General features: G+C 46.7%; 1 protein-coding gene across 4 annotated transcripts in view; it reads left to right on the forward strand.

Moving 5' to 3' along the window:
* The window catches only part of LOC142498675 (cytochrome P450 2G1-like), a 127379-nt gene that overhangs the window by 83964 nt on the left and 19432 nt on the right, over positions 1-23983 (forward strand). For 2 of the 4 annotated variants that reach the window (XM_075606933.1, XM_075606937.1), the window contains one exon: positions 22856-22993. The exons of 1 other annotated variant lie outside the window; for it this stretch is intronic. In XM_075606933.1, the coding sequence (XP_075463048.1) occupies positions 22856-22993 (138 nt within the window). Of the gene's footprint in view, positions 1-22855; positions 23094-23983 lie in introns of those variants that run through there. One more of the 4 variants, XM_075606935.1, reaches the window with a different exon arrangement.

The following is a 23983-nucleotide window of genomic DNA, read 5'->3' on the forward strand; positions in this document are numbered from 1 at the left end:
CACAAAATTAACATTAACAGTCTCCCTCCCGACTGGATCACAGTGTAAGTGTTGGTGCAAACACTAAGATGGGGAAAATACACATTCACAAGGGGATATACATTTGGTGCTGAAGCAGGGGCATAAACACAGTACTGGACATCATTCCAGTTAACCCCTTGCCTCCCAGGTGAGGGCAAGGGGTGGTCAAATGGGGTATAACCCCTTTAATACCAGGCCAAACCCCCTCTCCCATGACAGGAAGGAATTTATTTTTCCCCTTATCAGATATCATTGGATGATATGTCACTGGGGTTTTTTGTTTGCCTTCCTCTGGATCAATGAGTAAGTATAGATATAGTTACATAGCTACATAGTTACATAGTTACATAGTAGATGAGGTTGAAAAAAGACGTAGGTCCATCAAGTTCAACCTATGCTAAATTTAGGCAACAGATACTTTATCCTATATCTATACTTCCTTATTGATCCAGAGGAAGGCAAACAAAAAACCCCATATAGGATAATGTATCTGTTGTCTAAATTTAGCATAGGTTGAACTTGATGGCTGTACGTCTTTTTTCAACCCCATCTACTATGTAACTATGTATGTAAGTGGTTGATAAGTGGCTTATGAACGCTTACTGCATAGGCCCCTTAGGGCTTTGGTCATGATATACTAGAAAGGGATCTGATACACTGTGTAGTCAGACCTTAGCGAATATTGTATACGTGTTGATAAATATGTCTCTGGAAAGTTGTACCCGTTCGTCCCACATACTGCAGGCCACACAGGAACTGCAGTAGGTATATAAAGAACTCTGACTTACACGTGATGGAAGAACTGATCTGATCAATCTTAGCAGTAACGTTAGATTTAAATACTGCACTTCACACACTGTACTCACATGCCGTACATTTGGCACATGATCTAAAACCCTTTCTAGTTTGAATGTTAGCCACATCTGTACCCCATTCCCAAGGGGGCAGCTTGGAGCCAATGTATTTTTGAGATTGTTAGCCCTCTTAAATATAATGGACGGTCGCAATGTCAAAATCTGCGACAATGTTGCATCCTGCAACAAAATTGGCCAATGTTTAGAAAAAATATTTCTAATTTTAGGGACCATAGAATTTTATTAGGTGACAAAGGATATTTTGTTCTGTGTCCCCACATTGTCCTCCTTCTTTCTATATTCCAGTAGTTTATTTCTGTCCATCCGCTGGACTAAAGAAAGTGTTCCTTCAAGCTGTCCCACAGGGTACTTGCGTTCAATAAATTTATTCTTCAGTTTGTCCGCCTGTTTTGCAAACGTTCCTAGACTGGAACAATTGCACCTCTGGTGGACAAACTGTCCCTTTGGAATATTACGAATCCACTGCGGGTTATGGTGTCTATCTGCCAATAAATAAGTGTTGGCCTGTACCGGTTGTGACATAGTCCAAAGATGTTAGGCAGCTTTCTGCCCATTTTAGAACAGAAAGTGCAGGAATAGTTAAAAATGATCCATTCCACAGCTTCCCATTAACTCAGGCAGATGGATGGAAAATCCAGACCACAGATTACAATGGCTCTAGTTCTCCCTCACCTGCTCTTCTAATCACATGCACAGGTATTTAGAGCAGAGAGGTTTTGCATTTCACTCTCTCTCCTTAGAGCCTGGAGGCTGGGGGTATCGGGGCTCCCCTGTTTCCAGTGTCGGGGTTGACGGCTCCTCCACGTATCACAGTACCAGAGGATTTGCCTGGACACCACAAGCAGATAAGACAAAACAAATGGTTACTGCTGTTGCTAAAAGACTGTGCTGTATCTTGTGACCCTAAATGAGAGAGCATTGTTTTAAGCTGGGGAACCAGTTTAGTTGGCCAGCAGCTGTTAGAGAGACTGATTCTGATGTGTAGTTAGATCCCTGAAAGGGATAGGATTTTGCTTATATGATTTTGGTTTTATTTCTTGAAATAACAGTGTGGGAAATATTGTAACACTGAAATATGTGAACTGCTGAATGAAAGTATCTGAGTACCTCTAACCTTCACATGTTAAAGCTGCAGTACCTTACTTGGATGAAAATAAAGCAGGCAGAAGCCTGAGTTAAGCAGCATAATACTTTGCATGATCCTGTTTGTTGTATAATTAACCCTAGAAGACTGTGTCAGGAAGAACCCAGACAGACGTCAGCACTACAAAAGAGGGGCGTTTGTCACCATATGGTGGAGAATGCGGGTCGACACTAAAAAGTCTGTGGGTTTGCAAAGAAATGCGGGGGTTTAAAATGGCCGCCCAGCTGAACTAAAGTACAGATGCTATGAGTGAAGTCTGTCCCACTGTGTATATCAGTTGTGCTTCTAGCATACACAGAGAATGTGCGAAGTGTGGATGCAATAGCACCCTGAACCCAAACAGAAAACCAAAATGTTTTGCTGAAGAAAAAAAAAAAAAAATTGCATCTAGCAAGTGCTGTTTGTAAAGCTAATGCCTTTTGCTGAAGTGAGTGAATTTGCAGCTAGCAAGTGCTGTATGCAAGTTGCTGAAGTGAGTGAAATTGCAGCTAGCAGATTGTCCCTGCCGGGTTTCTAAAATGGCCGACGTGAAATGTTTGTTTTGTAATGTACATAATCATGAAAAACAGTGTCCCTTCAGGCCATACGATGATGATGATGATGACGACTCATATGTGGCCCCTGGAGGAGAGCCTTACCCACAGATGAATTTAGTATGCTGGGCCTGTCATAAAGTAGGTCACATGGAAGATGTGTGCCCCAAAATTTTCAAAGACAAACAGCTGCAAAAACAAGCAACGCCCTATGAGTGCAAGCAAGATGTGGAAGCTGATACCAGTGAGCGTGTGCCCAGTACCACTGATATCTCTGGAGCTAATAAAGCAAAAAGAAAGAAGAAAAAGAAAACTGTTCCTCAAGTCACAGGGGAAGTGACCAAGCCACTTGAACCTGCGCTGTCAGGACATGCGTCAGAAAGGCGCCGAGATGTGCTCAGGACCGGAGTGACTAGCAGAATTGTCACGGGAACAGTGGCAAAGGAAAAGGAGGAGAAAGGGGAAGCTGAATCCTTGAACCAGGATAAAGAGGCTTTGGTTTCTGCACTCCAAGCTGCCCGCCATGATTATGAAGTCCTGCGGCAGGGATTGATGAAGGAGCGAGAATGTTGGAAGAAGGAACAAGAATCTAACAATAAGGTGCGAGAATGTTGGAACAAGGAGCGAGAAGCGAACGCCGAGTTACAGAGGTGTATACTTCCAGCTTTACAAGAGCACGAGACTTTGAAGAAAACAGAGTCTCTCTTACGGAGTGAGCTGGAAGAGGTGACGACTAGTCTGAAAAAGGCCAACACCGTAATTGCCACCATAGAGGAAAAACAGATTAAGTCTGACAAATCGATTGCTATCCTAAAACAGAAATACGGGAAGGCTCTGCAAGAGGTTCACACGCTCAGCACAGAGGTGCAAAACTCACTCCTGGAGGGCCACGGTCTGAACACAGAGCTGGGAATATTGAAAGAAACCTATGAGAATGCCCTGAGTAATTTAGAGACTGTAAAGAGAGAGAATGTAATTCTGAAACAGAAAAATTTAGACTTGACTGACCAGATCAGTGAAGGTGATAAGAAGCTTCACCAAGCAGCAAAAGTGGAGAAGCAATTGATCCAGGAAAAACTAGAAATACAGGAAGAGCTGCAGAAGCAGATGGCTGAGCGCGAGATACAGTGCGCCGAAATGGAGGAGGTGTCCGTCCGTCAGGTGGTCTGCCTGACATTGCGCTATGAAAGCGAGATGGCCGATATCCACAAGCAGCTGGACCACACGGCAAATGAGGGGGCCCGGCTGCTGCTGGAGCTGAACAAGACCCGAGAGGAGCACCTGCAGCTGCAGGTCAAGAATAGAAAAAATGAAACAGAGTTAAACTTTGCTCTGAAACAAATGACAGACATGGAGTCGCAACTCAACTCCAAAGAAGTTGAATTAGCAGCTGCACTGAGTGGAAAAAGAAATAAAGGACAGCAACAAAGACGCTACCAGGACATGGGAGAAGCTGCTAAAGTGGTTCAGTCGGGCTATCAATCCTACCTCCTAACCAAGCAAGCTGTACGTTCCTATACACTTAAAGTCAATGTCCTCACTGATGACAAAGAGGAAGGAGAAAGAATTGACTTTGATTGTGCTGCTGTTATTCCAGAAACAGATAGGCACCCTCCTGAGAATATTCTCCCTGATCTGGGATTCAAAAATCCAGATCCTCAATTTCATTTACGTTGTCCAGAAGATTATCAAACTAGTGAACGCAGCCAGGCCACCACAGAAGATGTTTTAGCCAAGTGGGTGGCAGTTCCTGAAAACACAAACTTGTTGACAGATCCTGATGACGTTGTTAATATGGACTACGTTTGTACAGAGGCAACTAGGTCTTCAAAACGCAAAGGCCTGGTAATGGCCCCAAAAGGGAAATCAAAGATTGAAAAGAAAAAGCAACAAAGGTCAACACGGCGCCTGAATAGTTCCAGATCTCGCCACTCTGGACCACACTGTGGAGCCAAGGAGAATCCGGACCGAGGGTCTCGTCAGTGGCTGAAGAAACAGTCCAGTCATTTGCAGGCTGCAGCTGGTGTTGAAATAAAGTCAGAGGGTGTAATGGACTGGAAGTCAAGAAAAAAAAAAAAAAAAAAGGAAAAATGTTTGGGAACTGACCGATTTTTATGTTATACGAGTGGACTATGTCACTACTACAGTATATGCTATACTATGCCTTTAGAAAAGCATTTTTGTAAATATTGCAATGTTGTATTTTTTTTTCTCTTCATTGAAAATGTAGGTAAAACTACAAATTAATATACAGGGTTGATGGCCCTTAAGATTACAAGGCTGTAGTATAAAAAAAAAAAATAGTGGTAGCTTACAATATAGAAAAAAAAAATGCCCTTTTCGGTTGGTAAATATATGAGATTCATAGAGTAGAAAAACCCAGGGAGGTAATAGAAATTGTCTGGTTTTGTGAATATATTTAGCATATCCTGGGTTGTAAGAATGTGTGCTAGACACTTATTTTTCAAAATAGTTCCCTAATAGAGAGCAACAAAATATGTTTGCCAAGTATAGTCTCTTATGACGAAACCTATTGTCCATAATTGCCGTGGAAAAAGTTCATATTCGTGTCATGTGAATACTTAATGTTGTACTGAGGAGTTAGCTCAAGTATTTCAGGTAGGACGCTCACCCCAGTGAGGTCCATGGCCGCTCACCCCAGTAGGTGTGTGCTGGGGAGGGGGATATGTGACATAGTCCAAAGATGTTAGGCAGCTTTCTGCCCATTTTAGAACAGAAAGTGCAGGAATAGTTAAAAATGATCCATTCCACAGCTTCCCATTAACTCAGGCAGCTGGATGGAAAATCCAGACCACAGATTACAATGGCTCTAGTTCTCCCTCACCTGCTCTTCTAATCACATGCACAGGTATTTAGAGCAGAGAGGTTTTGCATTTCACTCTCTCTCCTTAGAGCCTGGAGGCTGGGGGTATCGCGGCTCCCCTGTTTCCAGTGTCGGGGTTGACGGCTCCTCCACGTATCACAGTACCAGAGGATTTGCCTGGACACCACAAGCAGATAAGACAAAACAAATGGTTACTGCTGTTGCTAAAAGACTGTGCTGTATCTTGTGACCCTAAATGAGAGAGCATTGTTTTAAGCTGGGGAACCAGTTTAGTTGGCCAGCAGCTGTTAAAGAGACTGATTCTGATGTGTAGTTAGATCCCTGAAAGGGATAGGATTTTGCTTATATGATTTTGGTTTTATTTCTTGAAATAACAGTGTGGGAAATATTGTAACACTGAAATATGTGAACTGCTGAATGAAAGTATCTGAGTACCTCTAACCTTCACATGTTAAAGCTGCAGTACCTTACTTGGATGAAAATAAAGCAGGCAGAAGCCTGAGTTAAGCAGCATAATACTTTGCATGATCCTGTTTGTTGTATAATTAACCCTAGAAGACTGTGTCGGGAAGAACCCAGACAGACGTCAGCACTACAAAAGAGGGGAGCCGCGATACCCCCAGCCTCCAGGCTCTAAGGAGAGAGAGTGAAATGCAAAACCTCTCTGCTCTAAATACCTGTGCATGTGATTAGAAGAGCAGGTGAGGGAGAACTAGAGCCATTGTAATCTGTGGTCTGGATTTTCCATCCAGCTGCCTGAGTTAATGGGAAGCTGTGGAATGGATCATTTTTAACTATTCCTGCACTTTCTGTTCTAAAATGGGCAGAAAGCTGCCTAACATCTTTGGACTATGTCACACGGTTTAAAGAATGTTTGTGTATGAATCTGATTGTCAACTACACTGATATCAAGATCTAAAAAGTTGGTTTCTTTAATGTCATAATGACATGTCCATTTCAGATTCTTATTATTACTGTTAAGATACAAAATAAATGTGTCAAGTAACTCAAAACTCCTATCCCAAATAAAAATAATATCATCAATGTACCAGAGCACAAGATTTGCACCAAGTGGGTAGTTGTTCCAAACAGCTTCATCTTCCCAGTGCCCCATAAATAGGTTGGCATAACTTGGTGCAAATCTTGTGCCCATGGCTGTGCCAAAAACCTGTAAATAATAACGTAAATTAAAACAAAAATAGTTATGTGTAAGTACTGTATATACTATATCCCATCTAATAAAAATATTTTGAGGGCAGGTGACATAGTCAAATCACCCTCAAGGGCTTCCAGTATAGCCTGACAACCCAATCGATGGTCTATGATGGTAAAAAGGGATGTGACATCCCCTGTCATCCATACAACGCCAGGGCGCCACTCAACATAACGCAGGATTTGCAAAACATGGATGGTATCACGTAAATGAGATTTTAGCTTAACAACAAGTGGATACAAATAATAATCAATAAATTGAGACAAATTGGATGTAAGTGATTGAATACCCAAAATAATAGGACTTCCTGGTGGTTCCTGAAGACATTTGTGAATCTTAGGGATAAAATAAAACAAAGGTCAACGTGGATGTAAAACGTTAAGATACTCATATTCATCCTGCGTGATGGCTTTACTGGTGAGTCCCTTATCCAAGAGGGAAATCAACTCAGAGTGATACACACCTGTGGGGTCCGTGTCCGTGGCAAGGGTGAGGTAGGTGGCGGTGTCACTGAGAAGCCTCGATGATTCTTGGACATAATAGGTTTTGTCCACCCCCCCCCCCACTGTCAGCTGATTTGATAACAATCTAGTCGTTGCTTGCTAACAATTTCTAAGCTGTTTTCTCTTCTATATTTAAATTGTCTTTTTTGATTTTAAATGTACGGCTCGACTGTTCCAGATCGCGTCAGTACTTTTGTGGAAATGGTCTCACACGATCTGGAACAGAAGACTATAGAAAGAAGGAGGACAATTTGGGGGCACAGAACAAAATACCCTTTGCCACCAATATAATTCTATGGCCCCTAAAATTAGAAATATTTTTTCTAAACATTGGCCAATTTTGTTGCAGATTTTTCTCAAAAAGACCATTGGGGCTTGCCCGGCAACCAGCCTGATCGACTCTGGTGCCACTGTCACTCTGGTGAGACCTGATATAGTTAATCCAGAGGATCTGCTCCTGGGCACAGGGATGCAGGTAACCATGCCAGACAGGGGACCTAGGTCAATCCAGGTCGCCCGGGTGTTCATTGACTGGGGTGCTGGTCAAGGTATGAGAGATGTAGGTGTTTTGCCTGGGTTGGATTCTGGGGTGTTACTCGGCAATGACCTAGGGCACTTCATCTGCTCCTTTGAAGAGAATACTGCTCAGATAACAGCCAGCACCTGGAGTGAAATCAGGGCACTTGCCCAAGCAGGGGAGCCTTTGGTCCCCCTGCCCACTGAGGATGTCACTTTCCCCCTGTATTTGGGACCAACAGATCCAGAGGTCCCTGCAGAGTCAGTACCCCCAATCTGGGGCAACGCTCCCCAGCTACAGGATCGACATAGAGCGAGAGGCTGTACTTCAGGATAGACCAGACAGCAGCCGTGCATCAGCCCCAGGCAAAGATACAGCCAACGGTCCACAAAGTTTTGCTTTTGCACCCAGGGGTCACTGGCAATCGGCAGGCAGTCATCCTGGGGGTCCCCTGCAACAAGGTACCCTTGGGGCAGCCTGATAGGATCTAAAGGGCACCGGTACCCACAGACAGGGATGCCGGTGAAATTACTTATAGAGGATGCTCTTGTGACCCCAGTCACCAAGAGGCAACAGCAGGCAGGTGCACAGGCAGAGTCGCAGTCGGCAGCGATGCCAAAGGTGGTTTATGCTCCCCAGATTTTGGAGCCCACCCCACAGATCATCGCTCCACTACCTTTGGAGCCCCCACACGCAGATGACCTCAAAGGTATTAGTAAGGCAAGTCATACCATGCCCGACCAGTGACCCCATTGTGACAACTGCTCCAATTGTGTGACAGAGAGGGAACTACTGAAGCTCCGTAATGGGTAACAACAGATGGTGCAGGCAGATGCCGATCTGCCTGGGGACTATATTTGGGGTTTATCCTGAGTATCAGACGTAGGAGATCCGGATAGTGCAGAGGCATCAAGAGACCAGGTAGTGGTCCTTTGGAAGTATAGGGAAGGCTCTGTGGAGCAGGGGGAGACAGCTTCCCAGCTCGCAGCTCCCCTCTGGGAGTGGAAGCGAGAGGTGTCAGGTACACAGAGGTCCCTGTATGGATAAGCCAAGCGGGACCCAGTGGATTGATCACCCGGTAGACCCCAGGGTTCAGCAGCCCCTCCATCACACTGATTAAAGTTTCTTTTTGGGGAGGGGAAGGTTAGACAGGGAGATCAGGGACATGCAGCAGTACTATAAGGATTTAGTGACCCGCTACAATGTCTTGACAGACCCGGTGAATAAGATGACTGTCCAGAAGGCATGGGTGCTGGCAGCCTGTTCCCCAGAGGATGAACCGACAGTTCAAGAGCTACGGTCCTGCATTGCTTCAGTCAGCAGCCCCAAGCCCCTGCAGCCTTTTGTGACCCCAGTGGTCAGTGTCCCCAAGATCAGGGGTGGATACCTCGGATGGAGGTGGGGAGGACAAATGTGTTGCTACACAAGATCAGTGCCCTAATGGACGTGGACCATGGTGGGGGCAAGGAGTCCCAACATGCTGGAGGACTGTATCCACAGAAAGACTCTGTCCTAACCCAACGACCTCAAATTTCCAGGCTCAGCAAGCCACCTGATATGGTGACTGTCCTTGAGCCTTCATCTTAAAGGGAGCAAGTATCCTAGAATCACTCCTAGGAAGGAACTGGTGCTACTAATTGAATTCATCTTAAAGGGGGAGGTGTGATGGGAGGGGGTAACTAGGCTCTCTAATAAAGGTCATGCTCATTTTGGTTACCCCTGATCCGTGTATAAGGGTCCCAGAGAGTCAACTTTTAGACCACTAACATTGTATCACTGTGTTATACTGTATGTAATAAAAGCAATTTTTGTGTTTTTCCCTTTCCGGGCATGCAATCAAGCAGGGATTGCTAGCGTATGTGTTTCCAGGTTTTTTTTTTGCAGAGGAACCATTGACAGAATGTGCCTAGGAGGTTGGGGTCCGGAGTTGTTGGTTCCCCCATAAATGTACCCGGTTATCATGCCTGATTCTCAGATACATGTACTGCTGCGGCACAGTTTATTCGAGCATTTGCCCGTTCTGTGCCGCAGCAGTAGCCTGGCGCGCGCCCGAGTGTGACGGGCGCGCGCCGAAGCAGCGGAAGAGCGCCCTCCGATCGGGGCGCTCTCCCTACCGCTACCGGGTCCGCCGGGTCCCCCGGAACCCCCTGCCGCTGTCCCGCGATCGCGGGACACCAGGGCTCCCTCGGGGAGCCCCTGGACACGCGTGCAGGGGGCGCACGCTCCCGATGACGCGTGACCGCGCGTCTATGACGCGCGGCACGCCGAGGGGCGGCCACTAGCAAGCCGGGAAATCTCCCGGCTTGCGGTACCGGCCACACTCGAATAAAGTGTGTCGGTAGTGTAGGCACGTTGTCCCGGCAATACCTCCCCTTTAAAATGCAAGTGCGACTCACCACTAGAGTACCCTGCTTCAGCACATCCCAGAAATAAGAATGAGGCATAAGGATAAAACATGTATCACTGTAGTTGAGGGAATCTCTAGGTTAAGGGTGCACCGCAGCTAGTGCCAAGGTGACCCACAACCAGTATAAGGTTTGTGGGTACCCCAACCGTATATAAGTTTGAGGGGGGACTCTGAGAATCCAAACTGAGTCCAAGGAAAAGTGTGTGGGGAATAAGGCAGATAGAAATAAAACTACAATATTTTTCCTTTTCTGTCCCTGTACCCAGAGACTCAGAAGTGTATTAAAATATACTTTAATGCAAAAAGGAGAGGGGATAAAGGGCAACCCTGTCGTGTACAATTCTTAATTTTTATGGGGGTCGAGGCTCCGCCTGGGAGTTTTACAAAGTTTACAAATCCCCTCGGTGTGCCGCGCGTCACCGATGCACGGTCACGCTTCATCGGGTGCGTGCGCGCCATGCGCGCGTGCCCAGGGCTCCCCGAGGGAGCCCTGGTGTCCCCGCGATGTCGGGGATGGTGGTGGGGGGTTCCGGGGGACCCGGCGGACCCGGAGAGGGGAGGGGGAAGCCCCGATCGGAGGACCGTTCCTCCGAGGCTTCGGCGTGCGCACGGGACACCTCGGCGCGCGCCAGGTTTCTGTCGCGGCCGAGACCAGGGAAATGTTTAAATAAACTCGGCCGCGACAGTAAGATTTTTTACAATTTTTTAGAGGGTTTACTTTTGTGTTCGGTCTCCAGGGACTGTAGCCTGTCCGCGAGTTCCTTATATATTTTTTGTCTCTTTTTCTTTTGGTATGATGCTATGGAAATGAGGGAACATCGGATTGCTGCCTTTTGGGCTTCCCATAGCGTTGTTGGAGAACCAACGACCCCTTGTATTCTTTCAATACAATTAAAATAAAATATTAAGTATTAAAATAGCTGCCAAGTTTTCAACACTATTTAAAAGTAATTTCCCCGCTCCATTTTCTGAAATTAAAAGAAACCTTCAGAGATGGAATAAATACCACATTTCGTGGCTCGGAAGGGTGGCATTGGTTAAGATGAATATCCTTCCCAGGCTACTGTATTTTTTCCAGACTCTTCCAATCAGCATTCCGCTGGCAGACTTAAAACATATTCAAAATAGTATCTTCCAATTCATATGGAAAGACAAAAGACCACGAGCTAGATCGGTAATGTTAGCCCCAAAGGAGTGTGGAGGTCTAGGAGTACGTGATATAATAAAATATTAACATGCAGCCCACCTAAAGCAAGCGGTGCTCTGGAGCAATTATCCAGCATCTTGCTGCTGGTTGGAGATCGAGGCCTCCTACGTCTCTCCCCTGTCTCTTGGAGCGATAATTTGGCCCGAAGGGGGAGGGGAGATATTATCAGGCAGGACGGGACTGGGGGCGGTGAGGTGCACGTGGAAGATTTGGGCAAAAACAAAAGACAGGCATGGACTGGTTTCATCCCCTTCCATTCTCACTCCCATTTTTGGGAACCCAGAGTTCCCCTGGGGTGTGTCCTTAAAGATTTTGCTCAGTTCGGGGGGGCTAACATACAAAAAGCATCAGACTTACTGAACAAAGGGTCGGTGATGGCACTTGCAGAGCTTCAGGAGAAACATCAACAAGTGAAATTCCCTCTGTATGGGTTCTTCCAGATCAGACATTTCCTTCAAACAGTATCCCAAAATTCTAAGTTTAAAGGCCCAACCCCATTTGAAAGGGTTTGTGGGATCCAGTTGTACCAGACGGGTCTTATCTCGGAGATCTACTCGGAGCTAGCACGGTCCAAGATCAACGCTAACCATAGCTATATGATGAAATGGGCTGAGGACCTCAATTTGGAAATAGCTAGAGATGACTGGAAGGACATCTGGGAGGCAGATCTGAAACCTCAATCTGCACAGCCATAAAGGAAAACACTTACAAAATCCTATTCCAGTGGTACCTAACCCCGAGTAGGCTGAGCCAGATTTTTCCGGGCCTCCCCAACCTCTGCTGGAGGGGTTGTGGTCAGTGTGGAGATCTGGTCCATATACTGTGGACGTGCCCCGGGGTCCAGAAATTCTGGAGCATGGTCCGAGGCCTGATAGAGGAGATTTCTGAGGAGGAGATCCGTCCAGATCCGCTGATGTTCCTCCTGGCAAAACCTGCGGAGGTTTATTTGCCCCTCATAAAAAACTGATTGCACATGTGCTCACGGCAGCGCGCTGCGCGCTTACAGCTTGCTGGAAGAATATTAATCCCCTGACAAAACAAATGGTTCTTAGGCGAGTGAATGAGGTTAACCTCATGGAGTATTTAACAGCTCTCTTGAACCAATAGACCGAACAGTTTAACAGGGTCTGGGACCTCTGACCTTATGGCTGAACCGCTTGCGGATGACCTGGGGGGATTCTTTAGGCCTTGCCTCCGGCTCCTGGGTCCGTTTCGGGTCGTGTGCCACCTTGCCCCGGCTTTCAGGGGGTCTCCAATGGGGTGGGGGGGGACCACCCTCTCTCCCCTTCCCCACCCCTCTGTCCTACCCCAGCCCCCCCCCCCCCCCCACCTGGTCTCCTGTGACAACAGTGTCTGAAGACACTGCAACGTAAAAGGTTGCGGGAGGAGTTAACCCCTTCATTACCATAGTGTTATTAATGCTAGCATAATGAAAGGGTTTACCCCTCCTGTTACCCACCAGAGAGGCATAACCTCACTCAATGGGGGAAATACCCCTTCACCTATCCCCTCTACCGCCAATAAACATTAAAATACAATACAAACATAAAAACTAGCCAATACACCCATTGATTTCCAGTGTGGTTACCTATTCCCTCTATTGAAGCAAAGATAACCCCAATAGCAATGAATTGGCAACCTAATGTCCGCGCCCTCTACCTGAATCAACCCACCCCCCCCTGCTCCCCAACACCTACAGTACAGTAATAGACAAAATCCCTATTTTCCATATCTGGATAAAAGCACATTTGCCCATTAAAAATAGACCATTACCCAGCCAGACGACAGAGAAGCCCAATGCTACATCCAACATGACAGAAATACACAGTAAAATACTTATATATTCTCTTGAAATAGGGTCATTTAGTTTAACCCTTTGGCCAAAGCGTTGTAAGCTTGCGAGCCACGTCAAGGCAGACACCTGTTCGCAAGTCCTAACACTACCAGATAAAATACTAATATACCTCTATTAGCATTAAAAAAATTAATAGAGGTATATTAGTATTTTATCTGGTAGTGTTAGGACTTGCGAACAGGTGTCTGCCTTGACGTGGCTCGCAAGCTTACAACGCTTTGGCCAAAGGGTTAAACTAAATGACCCTATTTCAAGAGAATATATAAGTATTTTACTGTGTATTTCTGTCATGTTGGATGTAGCATTGGGCTTCTCTGTCGTCTGTTCTATACATATGCCACGCTCAATTGCACTCCATTTTGACACATATACATATATATATTTTGTGGGGGCTCAGGGGTTTCCAAAAAGAGCTTGCTGGGGTTCTGTGTTTTGTTAACCCATTAAGGCAGCCAGCATAAAGTAAATTAAAGTTGTATTTACCCCTGCCAGGATGAATACAACCCTCATCCTCATCCTCATCTTTGTCCTCCGCATATTCCGTGAGCAACAATATTGAAATACAAAAACGAACTACGGCCACTAACCCCTTAATTACATTAACGGCTATTAACCGCTATTGTAATTATGGGGTTAATCCACCCTCTCCCGATACCCACTATGGAGGCCTATCCCTCCCTGGGGCAACTACCCACACTCCCTCAACCCCCATCACAACACATACAAATGGGCAAACACAGTAGTAACCCAAAATTGGTAATAACACGTTTGTCAATTTCTTTGCAAAACAAAAGAAATACACAATAAAATAACATTGACCTAACAGTACAATACATTACAATTGCCAATAAACCCATTGACATGCACACAATATGAACAACCTAAAAAAAATAAACATAAAAATACAATACATTACAATTAAATAAAAACAAGCATTTGCAAAAAAAATGCATTGCTTGTCACTGTGCTCATCTATAAGCTGAAAGGGGCAAAGATAAACACATTGCCAGTCAATGGGCATCCTAGAAAAAAAGTAAGCAATTAAATCAATGTGTTTCTTACCTTTGCTGGGATTCATCTCCTCATCCTACTGTGGCATCAATTCTTGACCCAAAGACGCAATGATCCTCTACAGCCTGAAGTGCAGAAGTCCATGATCCTCTGTTGATTGCATTAGAGAACCGGTTCAGTTGTCTTGTTTCCTTTATTTTCTTCCTTCTTTTCTTCCTTCTTCTCTCCTTTGCAATCCAATTGGTCCAGAAGACCCGACGGCTTCTTGAGCTCAAATGTGATGCCACATTTTATTGACAAATGATACACCCCATTCTGGTTGGATGATGTACCATGTGATGGCTTCCATTTTTTTCATGTTGTGACATCCTCTTAAAGTGAGGGAAACCAGCCAATTGGTAAGGATATGCTTCCCTCCCTTGAAGATGACGTTACATCAGAAAAAGAAATTGAATCCATCACATGGTAGACCAACCAATCGAATTGATAGATATACCATGTGATGCCTTGACTTTTTTGGAGTGGTGTGATGTCATCAAAAAGTGAGGGAAGCCAGCCAATCAGGTAGCATACCTCCCGTTCTTTTTGATGACATCACATCACTCCAAAAAAGGAAAGGCATAGCATTGTATTTCTACCAATCCAATTGGTGGGTCTACCTTGTGATCGCTTCCATTTATTTTTCTGATGTGACATCATCTTCTATTTCAAATGTTTTTATTGTTTTTTGTGGTATCACATCAAGACTTTGAAACAGGAAGAACAATGCATATAATTACATCCGAACTATAGAACTATCTTTTTTGATATTTAAATATATATTTTGGAAATAAGGTCTTAAGATATTTCAATAAAGCCAACATACAACATTCAAGGGAGGGAAGCATATACTTCCCAATTTGCTGACTTCCCTCCCTTTGAGGTGACATCACATCATGAAAAAAATGGAAGACATCACATGGTATATTATCCAATTGGATTGTGGGGTGTAACATTTGTCAATCAAATGTGACGTCACAGGCCTTATACAAGGCCTGTCATGTCTCTTTTGAGCCCAAAACGCCATTGGTTCAACATCAACTGGACCAATTGAATTACAAAGGAAGAAGAAAAGAAGGAAGAAAAGAAAGGGAATAAAGGAAACAAGACTACTCACCCGGGCCTCCTTTGTAATCAACAGAGGATTGTGGACTTCTGCGCATCGTGGTGATAAGGATCACTGCATCACGGGTCAAGAGTTGGTGCCGCTGTAGGATAAGGAGGGTGAATCCTGACAAAGTTAAGAATCACATTGATTGTATTTTATATAATTGTGTTAATTTTTTGTTTAGGAAGCTCATTTATTGGCAATGTGTTTATTTATGCCACTTTCAGAATATAAATAAGATCAGTGACAAGCAATGCATTTTTTGTCAAATGCTTGATTTTATGTAATTGTTATGTTTTGTATTTTTTGTTATTTTTTTTTTTTATGTTGCCATTAATTGCCATTGTGGCAATCCATGCCCATATTGTGGGCATGGTTTACCACAATCACAATCAATGGGTTTATTGGCAAGTGTAATGTATTGTACTGTGTTTCATCCTGGCAGGAGTAAGTACAACTTTAATATACTTTATGCTGGCTGGGTAATGTTTTATTTGTAATTGGTAAAAGAGCTATAATGTAGATCTGGATAATAGGGATTATGCCCATTATTGTACTGTATGTGTTGTAGGGGTCAAGAGGGGGTGGTAGTTGGGTGCCCATTTATTGCCATTGGGGTTATATTTACTCCCATTGAGGGCATAGGTAACCAAATTGGCAATCAATGGGTGTTTTGACTAGTTCTGCTGTTTGGGTTGTATTTTAATGTTTATTGGTGGTTGTAACGCCTGTATGCCCACAGACCTGGCCAGTCCCCAGTACTGATGTGGGAAGGGTTTTACCATGCACCCACAGCAGTGAGGGGGTGCCCGGAGTAAGGTATGGCATTGCCGGGCCTGTAGAAAGATGGTTAGTTACAGTATACTTGCAACGCCTTTGGGGTTCAGAGTAAGGATAGTGATATCCGTGTGCCAGAGTCCAGGGATATAGAGAGCAGGATCGTAATGTTCGTAAGCCAGAGTCCAGGGATAACAGAAGTCAGAAAGTTTGTGTCCGTAAGCAGGGTTCAAGGGCAGTAGAGAGCAGGGTAAACCAGCACAAGCAGAGGTCAAGCCAGGGAAATCCAGGGGTAAGCAGGAGCAGGAACAGAAGCTGGAAAACACAGGAGAGCCAAGCATAGGACTGCACACACAGAGGTTACAAAGAACTATGCGAGAACAGACAGGGGTTATAAAGGACGGAACACCAATGGGAGAGAGAGGAGGAGCAGAGGGTGAAGTGAGAGGCAGCAGGGATAGGTGAGAAGGAGTGGAGGAGACAGGTGAGCCAGAGAGGGAGATAGCCTGTACAGTATAAGAGGAGGAGCCAGGGGTCTGGGACAGCCTACAAGAGGAGCGTGTGCGCGCGCCTTCTGTAAGGTTAGAGTGCATGCGCACAGGCTGTGTCTCAAGGCACGCGGAGCGCCGCGCCGCAGGGGCACCCACCGAGGGCGGGAGAAGAACAGGAGGAGGGTCTGCAGGAGGTAAGGAGACCGGAGAGGGAGCAGAGGGAGGCCATGAGCGGGGAGCACCGTGAAGGGGAACAGGAGACCGAGAAAGCACGTGTCCTGCGGGGAGCGCGCGCAGACAACGGGAGAGCGTCAGGGGCTGCCGCAGAGGGACAGATGCAGGAGGAGGAAGGGAGAATAGAACGGGGAGGCAAGGAAGGGACATGAGAGGCAGGAGGGAGCGGAGCGCCAGGGACACATTGAGGGGAAGGAATCCTCTGAACCGTCACAGTGGTATAGGGGTAAGTAACAGTTAGAGTTGCCCGTGGTGGGTGTTTATGCCTACCGGGTGGATAGTGGGAAAGGTCAACACCTTCATTACCTTAGCGGTAGAAACCACAAACGTAATGAAGGGTTAACCCCTCTTGCAACATCCCAATCGCAAGGCATAAACACCCACCATGCCTCCCGTGACAGGCTTATTTACTTGTGGCAGCGGTGGGTTCATTGAGCATTATGCTATAAAGTTCTGCAGGGATTTATAGCATAAAGATGAACTCGTACATTGTGAGCTCTCAAAACAAGTTGTGACTTACATACGTTACACAAAGCAGGAAAAATGCAGGTTCTCTCTTGTCACTTTAAGTTTAGTGCCAACAGGTGAATATGGACAGACGGTCAGGTCGGTACCGGACCTGGGACCATCCCAGAATCGTAACCCGGTGTTAGGGATATGGACTACCGACCGCCTGTTGGGTAAAGACTCAGCTGGAGGAGGATCTCGAGCACCATGAAGTGGGTATAGCTTCACCTGAAGGGGCAATTATTCCAGCCAGGGTCCTGGAGGATCTTCCAGATCTGGAGGAAGTGGAGGCAGAGGAGGAGGAGAACGGAGAAGAAGAGGACCCATGAGGTGAACGGGACCCAGGGAGTGCAGCCATAGTTGCCCAAATTGCTACTGGTCTCCCTTCCACAGATCTTACCTCTCTCCTCGCCATTTAGGGAAGGTGACCACCTTCGAGCAGAGATGGTAGTTGATTGCAGCTTCTCAAGGTGTGCAACCCCCAAGACCCCAGTGGGACCGTGACCAACCTCCACTGCCAAGGGTGTTACACTACAGCTTCAGCAAGTTTGTAGATTGCACTGATGACACTGACAGATTTATCAAGGTGTTTGAGGATCAATGTATCCAGTTCTGTGTGTCAGAACGGGACTGGGTATTGCGTTTATCTCTGCTATTAACAGAGATAGACCTGAAGACCTTCCATGGGATCCTGTCAGTGGACAGCAATGACTACCAACATGTGAAGGCTTTGTTACTGTGCCAGTTTGCCCTCACTCCAGAGGCATTCTGGGGAATGTTCAGGTCTGGGGACAAGACCGTCCGGGAAACTCACATGATATTTGCTGCCCGACTCATCCAGCATGGCACTCAGTGGGTGGAAGGATGCAAAGCCACTAAGTACCACAGCTTACTGGATTTAATGTTCAGGAAGCAGTTTTTACTCAGTGCCAGCCTGAGGTGAGGGATTGGGTGTTTGACCGTAAGCCTGAAACTTGCCGAGATGCAGCCAGCTGGCTGATGAGAATGTCATCAGCCATGCGCTGTCAGGCAAGATGATGCCTGCCCAGAATGGAGCTACTCTGGCTCGGACACCCAAGGGCACTGAGTTCAATACCAGCGCTCAACACGTGAAGCCCACAGCATCTGCAGAGGGGAGTACACCCAAGTCTGCAGAATTCAGGCAAGAGAAGTGGTGCTATCAGTGCAATCGGACTGGGCACATCAGGCCAGATTGCCCTGAGCAGTCCTGCTCCAGCAATCCTCCTAAGGGGCAATGCACTCCAGCTGCCAGCCTAGTCGCCTTGTGGGATTAGCGGACCAGCGTGCAGCCATCCAGCAAGTACAGCAGTGGACCAAGACAGCGATCTCTACCCCTCAGTAAGTGGCACACCAGAGGAGGCAGGTGGGCATCGGGTTGAAGCTGCCAGGCTGACTAACAACAATGTGAGGATAAAGTATTTGCGGACAGTGAACATCCGAGCAGCCAGCTTGATCGAAGCCGGTGCTACTGTAACTCTGGTGAGACCTGATATGGTCAAAAGTTTTGCTTTTGCACCCAGGTGTCCCGGGCCATCGGTAGGCATTCGGCCTGGGAGTCTCCTGCAACAAGATACCCCTGAGGCAGCCTGATAGGGTCTGCACAGGGCAAGGGTACCCACAGAAATGGATGCCGGTGAAGTTACGTGGAGAGGAATCTCTTGTGACCCCAGTCACTGAGAGCCAAGAGCAGGCATGTGGTCAGGCAGAGGTGCAGTCGGTAGTGATGCCCACCAAGGTGGTTTATGCTCCCCAGCTTTTGGAGCCCCCACCACAGATCGCTCCTCTACCTTTGGAGCCCCCACATGCAGAAGACCTCAAAGGTATCAGGCAGGCATGTCAGACCATACCTGACCAGTGTCCCCATGTATGTGATGCTCCCCATTGTGACTTCTGCTCCGACTATCTGACAGAGAGGGAACTACCGAAGCTCCGTAATGGGTACCAGGAGATGGTGCTGGAAGATGCCGATCTGCCTAGGGACCATATTAGGTGTTTCGCTTGACTATCAGCTGCAGGAGATCCAGATAGTGCAGAGGCAGCAAGGGACCAGGTAGGTCCCTCGGAAGTTTAGGGAAGTCTCGGTGGAGCAGGCAGCTTCCCAGCTCGCAGCTCCCCTCTGGGAGTAGAAGCGAGAGATGTCAGGGAGACAGAGGTCCCTGTATGGATGAGACAAGTGGGACCCAGTGGACTGATCGCCCCAGTAGTCCCCGGGATTCAGCAGCCCCTCCATCACACTGAGTAAAATGTCTTTATGGGAAGGGAAAGGTTAGACAGGGAGATCAGGGCCATGCAGCAGTACTATAAGGATTTAGTGACCTGCTACAATGTCCTGACAGGCCCGTTACTAAGATGACTGTCCAGAAGGCATGGGTGCTGGCAGCCTGTTCCCCAGATGATGGACTGACAGTTCAAGAGCTATGGTCCTGGATGCCTCGAGTGGAGGGGGGAGGACAAGTGCTACACCAGATCAGTGCCCTGATGGACGTGGACCATGGAGGGGGCAAGGAGTCCCAACATTCTGGAGGACTGTACCCACAGACAGACTCTGTCCTACCCCAACGACCTCAACTTTTTCCATGCTCAGCAAGCCACCTGATATGATGCCTGTCCTTGAGCCTTCATCTTAAGGGGGGAGGTGTGTATTGGGAGGGGGCAACAAGGCTCTCTAATAAAAGTAAAACTCATTTTGGTTACCCCTGATCCGTGTATAAGGGTCCCGGAGAGTTAAGTTTTTGACCCAGTAACATTGTATCACTGTGTTATACTGTATGTAATAAAAGCATTTTTTGTGTTTTTCCCTTTCCAGGCATGCAATGAAACAGGGATTGCTAGCGTATGAGTTTCGAGGGGGGTTTTGCGGAGGAACCGTTGACAGAATGTGCCTAGGAGGTTGGGGTCTGGAGTTGTCGGTTCCCCCATAAATGTACCCGGGAATCATGCATCATTCTCAGATACATGTAGGCACATTGTCCCGGCAATACCTCCCCTTTTAAATGCAAACGTGCTCACCACTAGGGTACCTTGCTTCAGCATAGTCCAGAAAGGAGAATGAGGTAAAGGTATAAAATATGTATCACTGTAGTGTAGGTAATGTAATGCGTAGCTCACCATAAAAACGAAGCGCGACCGCGGTGCTGAGGTAGGGAATTGGTTAACACCGACCCACAGCCACATGGGCGCACCTAGGATGTAGAGTTGTCGTTCAAGCCAGGTCAGGATTACGGATTGGAGAATAGTTAAAGTACTTGCCAGGTTTAGGAGCGGAGAGTTGCAGATAGTTGGCGTACTTAGCCAAGGTCAGGACAGGAGACAGGAGAATGGTCGTACAAGCCGGATCAGGAGTGGAGAGAAGCAGAGTCCAAGTTACAAGCAGGGTTCAGGCAACAAGAGGTTAACAGGCAGGCAAGGCAAGGTTTCAGGAACAAGAATGTAGCAAGGCACGACGTCACACTGACTATGCTCAGCAAGGAAGGAGAGCAGCAGAAGGTATATAAAGGTGGAGCCTCCAATAGCCAGCAAGGGCAGAATCAGGAAATAAACACAGGCTGCTGATGCACACAGGTGTGCCCTATGATGCAGCCTAATCAGGGGTGGGGGCGGAACTTGGAGCGCGCGTCAATCCCACGCCAATTCTGAGTTACCTTAGGGCAAGGGGAGGCGGGATCAATCGCGCGTCGACCCGCACATGTCACGGAGGTCAGGGGCGGAGCCGAGAGCGCGTGTCACTCCGACGCCGGTCCTGTCCATCACCAGAGCGGAGGCAGGGCTTGTATCGTGCGTCGGCAAGGAGGCCGGCCAAACGCACCCGTCGGGCATAAGAGCGGGAGGAGGGGTCCGAATCTGCAGACGGGGGATCAGGTCACGCAAGGTTCGCGTGCACGTGTACTGCGACCACGAAACCGCGCATCCTGAATGTCCATCACGGAAGGCTTGTTGGGGTGAGGAGACAGTCTGCGACTGCCAGGATAGTGAATCCTCAAGGTAATCCATAGGTTAAGGGCGATACCGCAGCTAGTGCCAAGGTGACCCACAACAAGTATAAGGTTTGTGGGTACCCCAACCATATATAAGGTTGAGGGGGGACTCTGAGAATCCAAACTGAGTCCAAGGGAATGTGTGTGGTGAATAAGGCAGATAGCAATACAACTACAATATTTTTCCTTTCGTGTCCCCTGTACCAGAGACTCAGAAGTGTATTAAAATATACTATAATGTAATATGCTTTATACATTCGGAACCGATGTCCAAACAGGCTACCCGAGCTAATCCATAGACGCCGGTAAGTCTGCTGGACATCGAAGTTCAAAGCAAATAGAGAACGCCCAGAGGTGTGAACAGCATTTGGTCAGCAGGGAAAAGCAGAGTACCAGGTCCAGAGATAAATGTCAGTCTTCCTGGATGCCACTTGTTCTGCCAGACCTGATGGAGCCAGCGGGTGGCATTGAGATAGCCAGGGAGAGAGGTGGCAGGCTTGCGCATATCTCTTGGCTATTTCAGATTTCCCGCTGACCCAGCTTTTCTAGCTGGCTTGGCTCTGATTGGCTGCTTGGAAAAGTTCTCACGCTTTGATTGGCTGCTCAGTTTTGTGAATGAAATGAAAATTCTATAAGAATCGATGAGCTGATCAGATTTGGAGTCTCTGGTAGTAAGAGCGCGGGCGGGCTTTTCAAAGTTGCTTCGGTGTGAATAGCAGCGCAACCGGCTTCGATTTTGTGCCTGAAAAGCCTGCCCGTCAGTCTAAGTCCAGCAGTTTGCACCCAAGTTCTCAGAATCGAACATGTCTATCGCGGCTGGGATTTTATAACAATTTGAGTTCAGGAGATTTGGACTAACTCGCGGTCAGGAGGGACAAAGTTCTCAGAAGAGAACGTAGCGGTGGCGTTAGGAATTTTATGCCAGTTTTGGTTCCAGGAGATACCGGGCTAAGTCCCGGTCAGGGTAAGACTCTCCCATCAAGTTCCCTGCACATTGGAAAGTCTAGTTTTCAACCCCAGTCCCAAAGTATGTGTGTCTTTTTGTCTGTATTTTGTCTATCATTGTGTGTAAGCGAATTTTGCCGAATAAACTACTTTACAATTTATGAATGATCCTGGTAAAAAGGTGTAAATAACCTGGTCTCCCGTGACAACAGTTTCCAAAGAAACTGCAACGTACTGCATCACGGTACATCACAGATTTTTCCAAATATTTTATAATGATTTCAATGTGCAATGTTAAATTGCCCCAGTGAACCAACTGTCAAATATGTCACCAAGTGGGGAAACAATGCTTTCCTCCTTTAATGCATTATTAATCTATTCGTCTCTCCACATCTCTGGTGTCATGTTGGCTTTCTGCTAAAAAAAATTCTCCCCTCTGGACTTTCCAACCTGCCTTTTTCCCCCATCAGAACAAACTGCATCAAGTTATATCACAGATTTTCAAAAATTATTTATAATGTTGTAAATGTCCAATGTTCAATAGTGCTGGCCACACCTGTAAAACAGGACATACAACATTTTCTGCTCATAATCTGTTCTTAGAATTCTCTTCTGGTTTCATTTTCAGGGAAGCGGGTCTGTGCTGGAGAAGGTCTGGCTCGGATGGAGCTCTTCCTTTTCCTCACCAACATTTTGCAGAACTTCAAGGTGTCCTCAGAGATGCATTTCACAGAGTCTGACATCATGCCCAAAATGACAGGATTTGGTAATGTCCCTATACCTTACCAGCTCTCTTTTGTGCCACGTTAATGAAACACCTGGAAAATGAAAGCTACTTCATTTAAATGATACTATACCTACGAAAATTATTACTAGTCAATCAGAGAGGGAGGTGTTCAGAATTATAGGATTATAAGATTGCATGGCAGCTATAGTAATTACTGCGGTGCAATTTGTTGTAAGATTCAGTGCAATGGTAAGATTCTAATCTTTCTGAAACTCTGACCTTTATTATACTGTATATATGTAACCCTAAAGATTCAGGCCAGTATTTACTAAGCAAGGATATTTCACAATATTACCTTATGGGTCTCATTCAAGTGAAAAACAAAGATTATATACCCTAAAGCAAGCATGTCAAACTCGCGGCCCGCAGGCCGCATGCGGCCCACAATGAACATATTTGCGGCCCAGCTCGCCAATATTTAACTCGCGCTGCGCAAGCTTTCTCCAAAGGAAAAAAAAAAAACCTCCCCCGTCTCCCGATTGGCTGGCGCGTGTTGTCCGAGCTTGCATAGTGAGGCCCGCCTCTTCCTGCTGCCTGGAGCAAGTCAGGTGACTACTGCTCCATGCCTGCCTTGCTTCCCCCTTGCCCTCCTGCTCCGATTTCCTCCCCGTTCCGATTTCCCATCTGTCTGTGTGTGTCTGTGTGTCTGTGTGTGTGTGTGTGTGTGTGTGTGTGTGTGTGTGTGTGTGTGTGTGTGTGTGTGTGTGTGTGTGTGTGTGTGTGTGTGTGTGTGTGTCTGTGTGTGTGTGGGTGTGAGTGTGTGTCTGTGTGAGTGTGTGTCTGTGTGAGTGTGAGTGTGTGTCTGTGTGAGTGTGTGTCTGTGTGTGTCTGAGTGTGTGTCTGAGTGTGTGTGTGAGAGAGAGAGAGTGTGTCTGAGAGAGAGAGAGAGAGAGAGAGAGAGAGAGAGTGTCTGAGAGAGAGAGTGTGTCTGAGAGAGAGAGAGAGAGAGAGAGAGAGAGAGAGAGAGAG

The sequence above is a fragment of the Ascaphus truei genome, chromosome 7, assembly GCF_040206685.1.
Source record: "Ascaphus truei isolate aAscTru1 chromosome 7, aAscTru1.hap1, whole genome shotgun sequence".
Taxonomy (NCBI): Eukaryota; Metazoa; Chordata; class Amphibia; order Anura; family Ascaphidae; genus Ascaphus; species Ascaphus truei.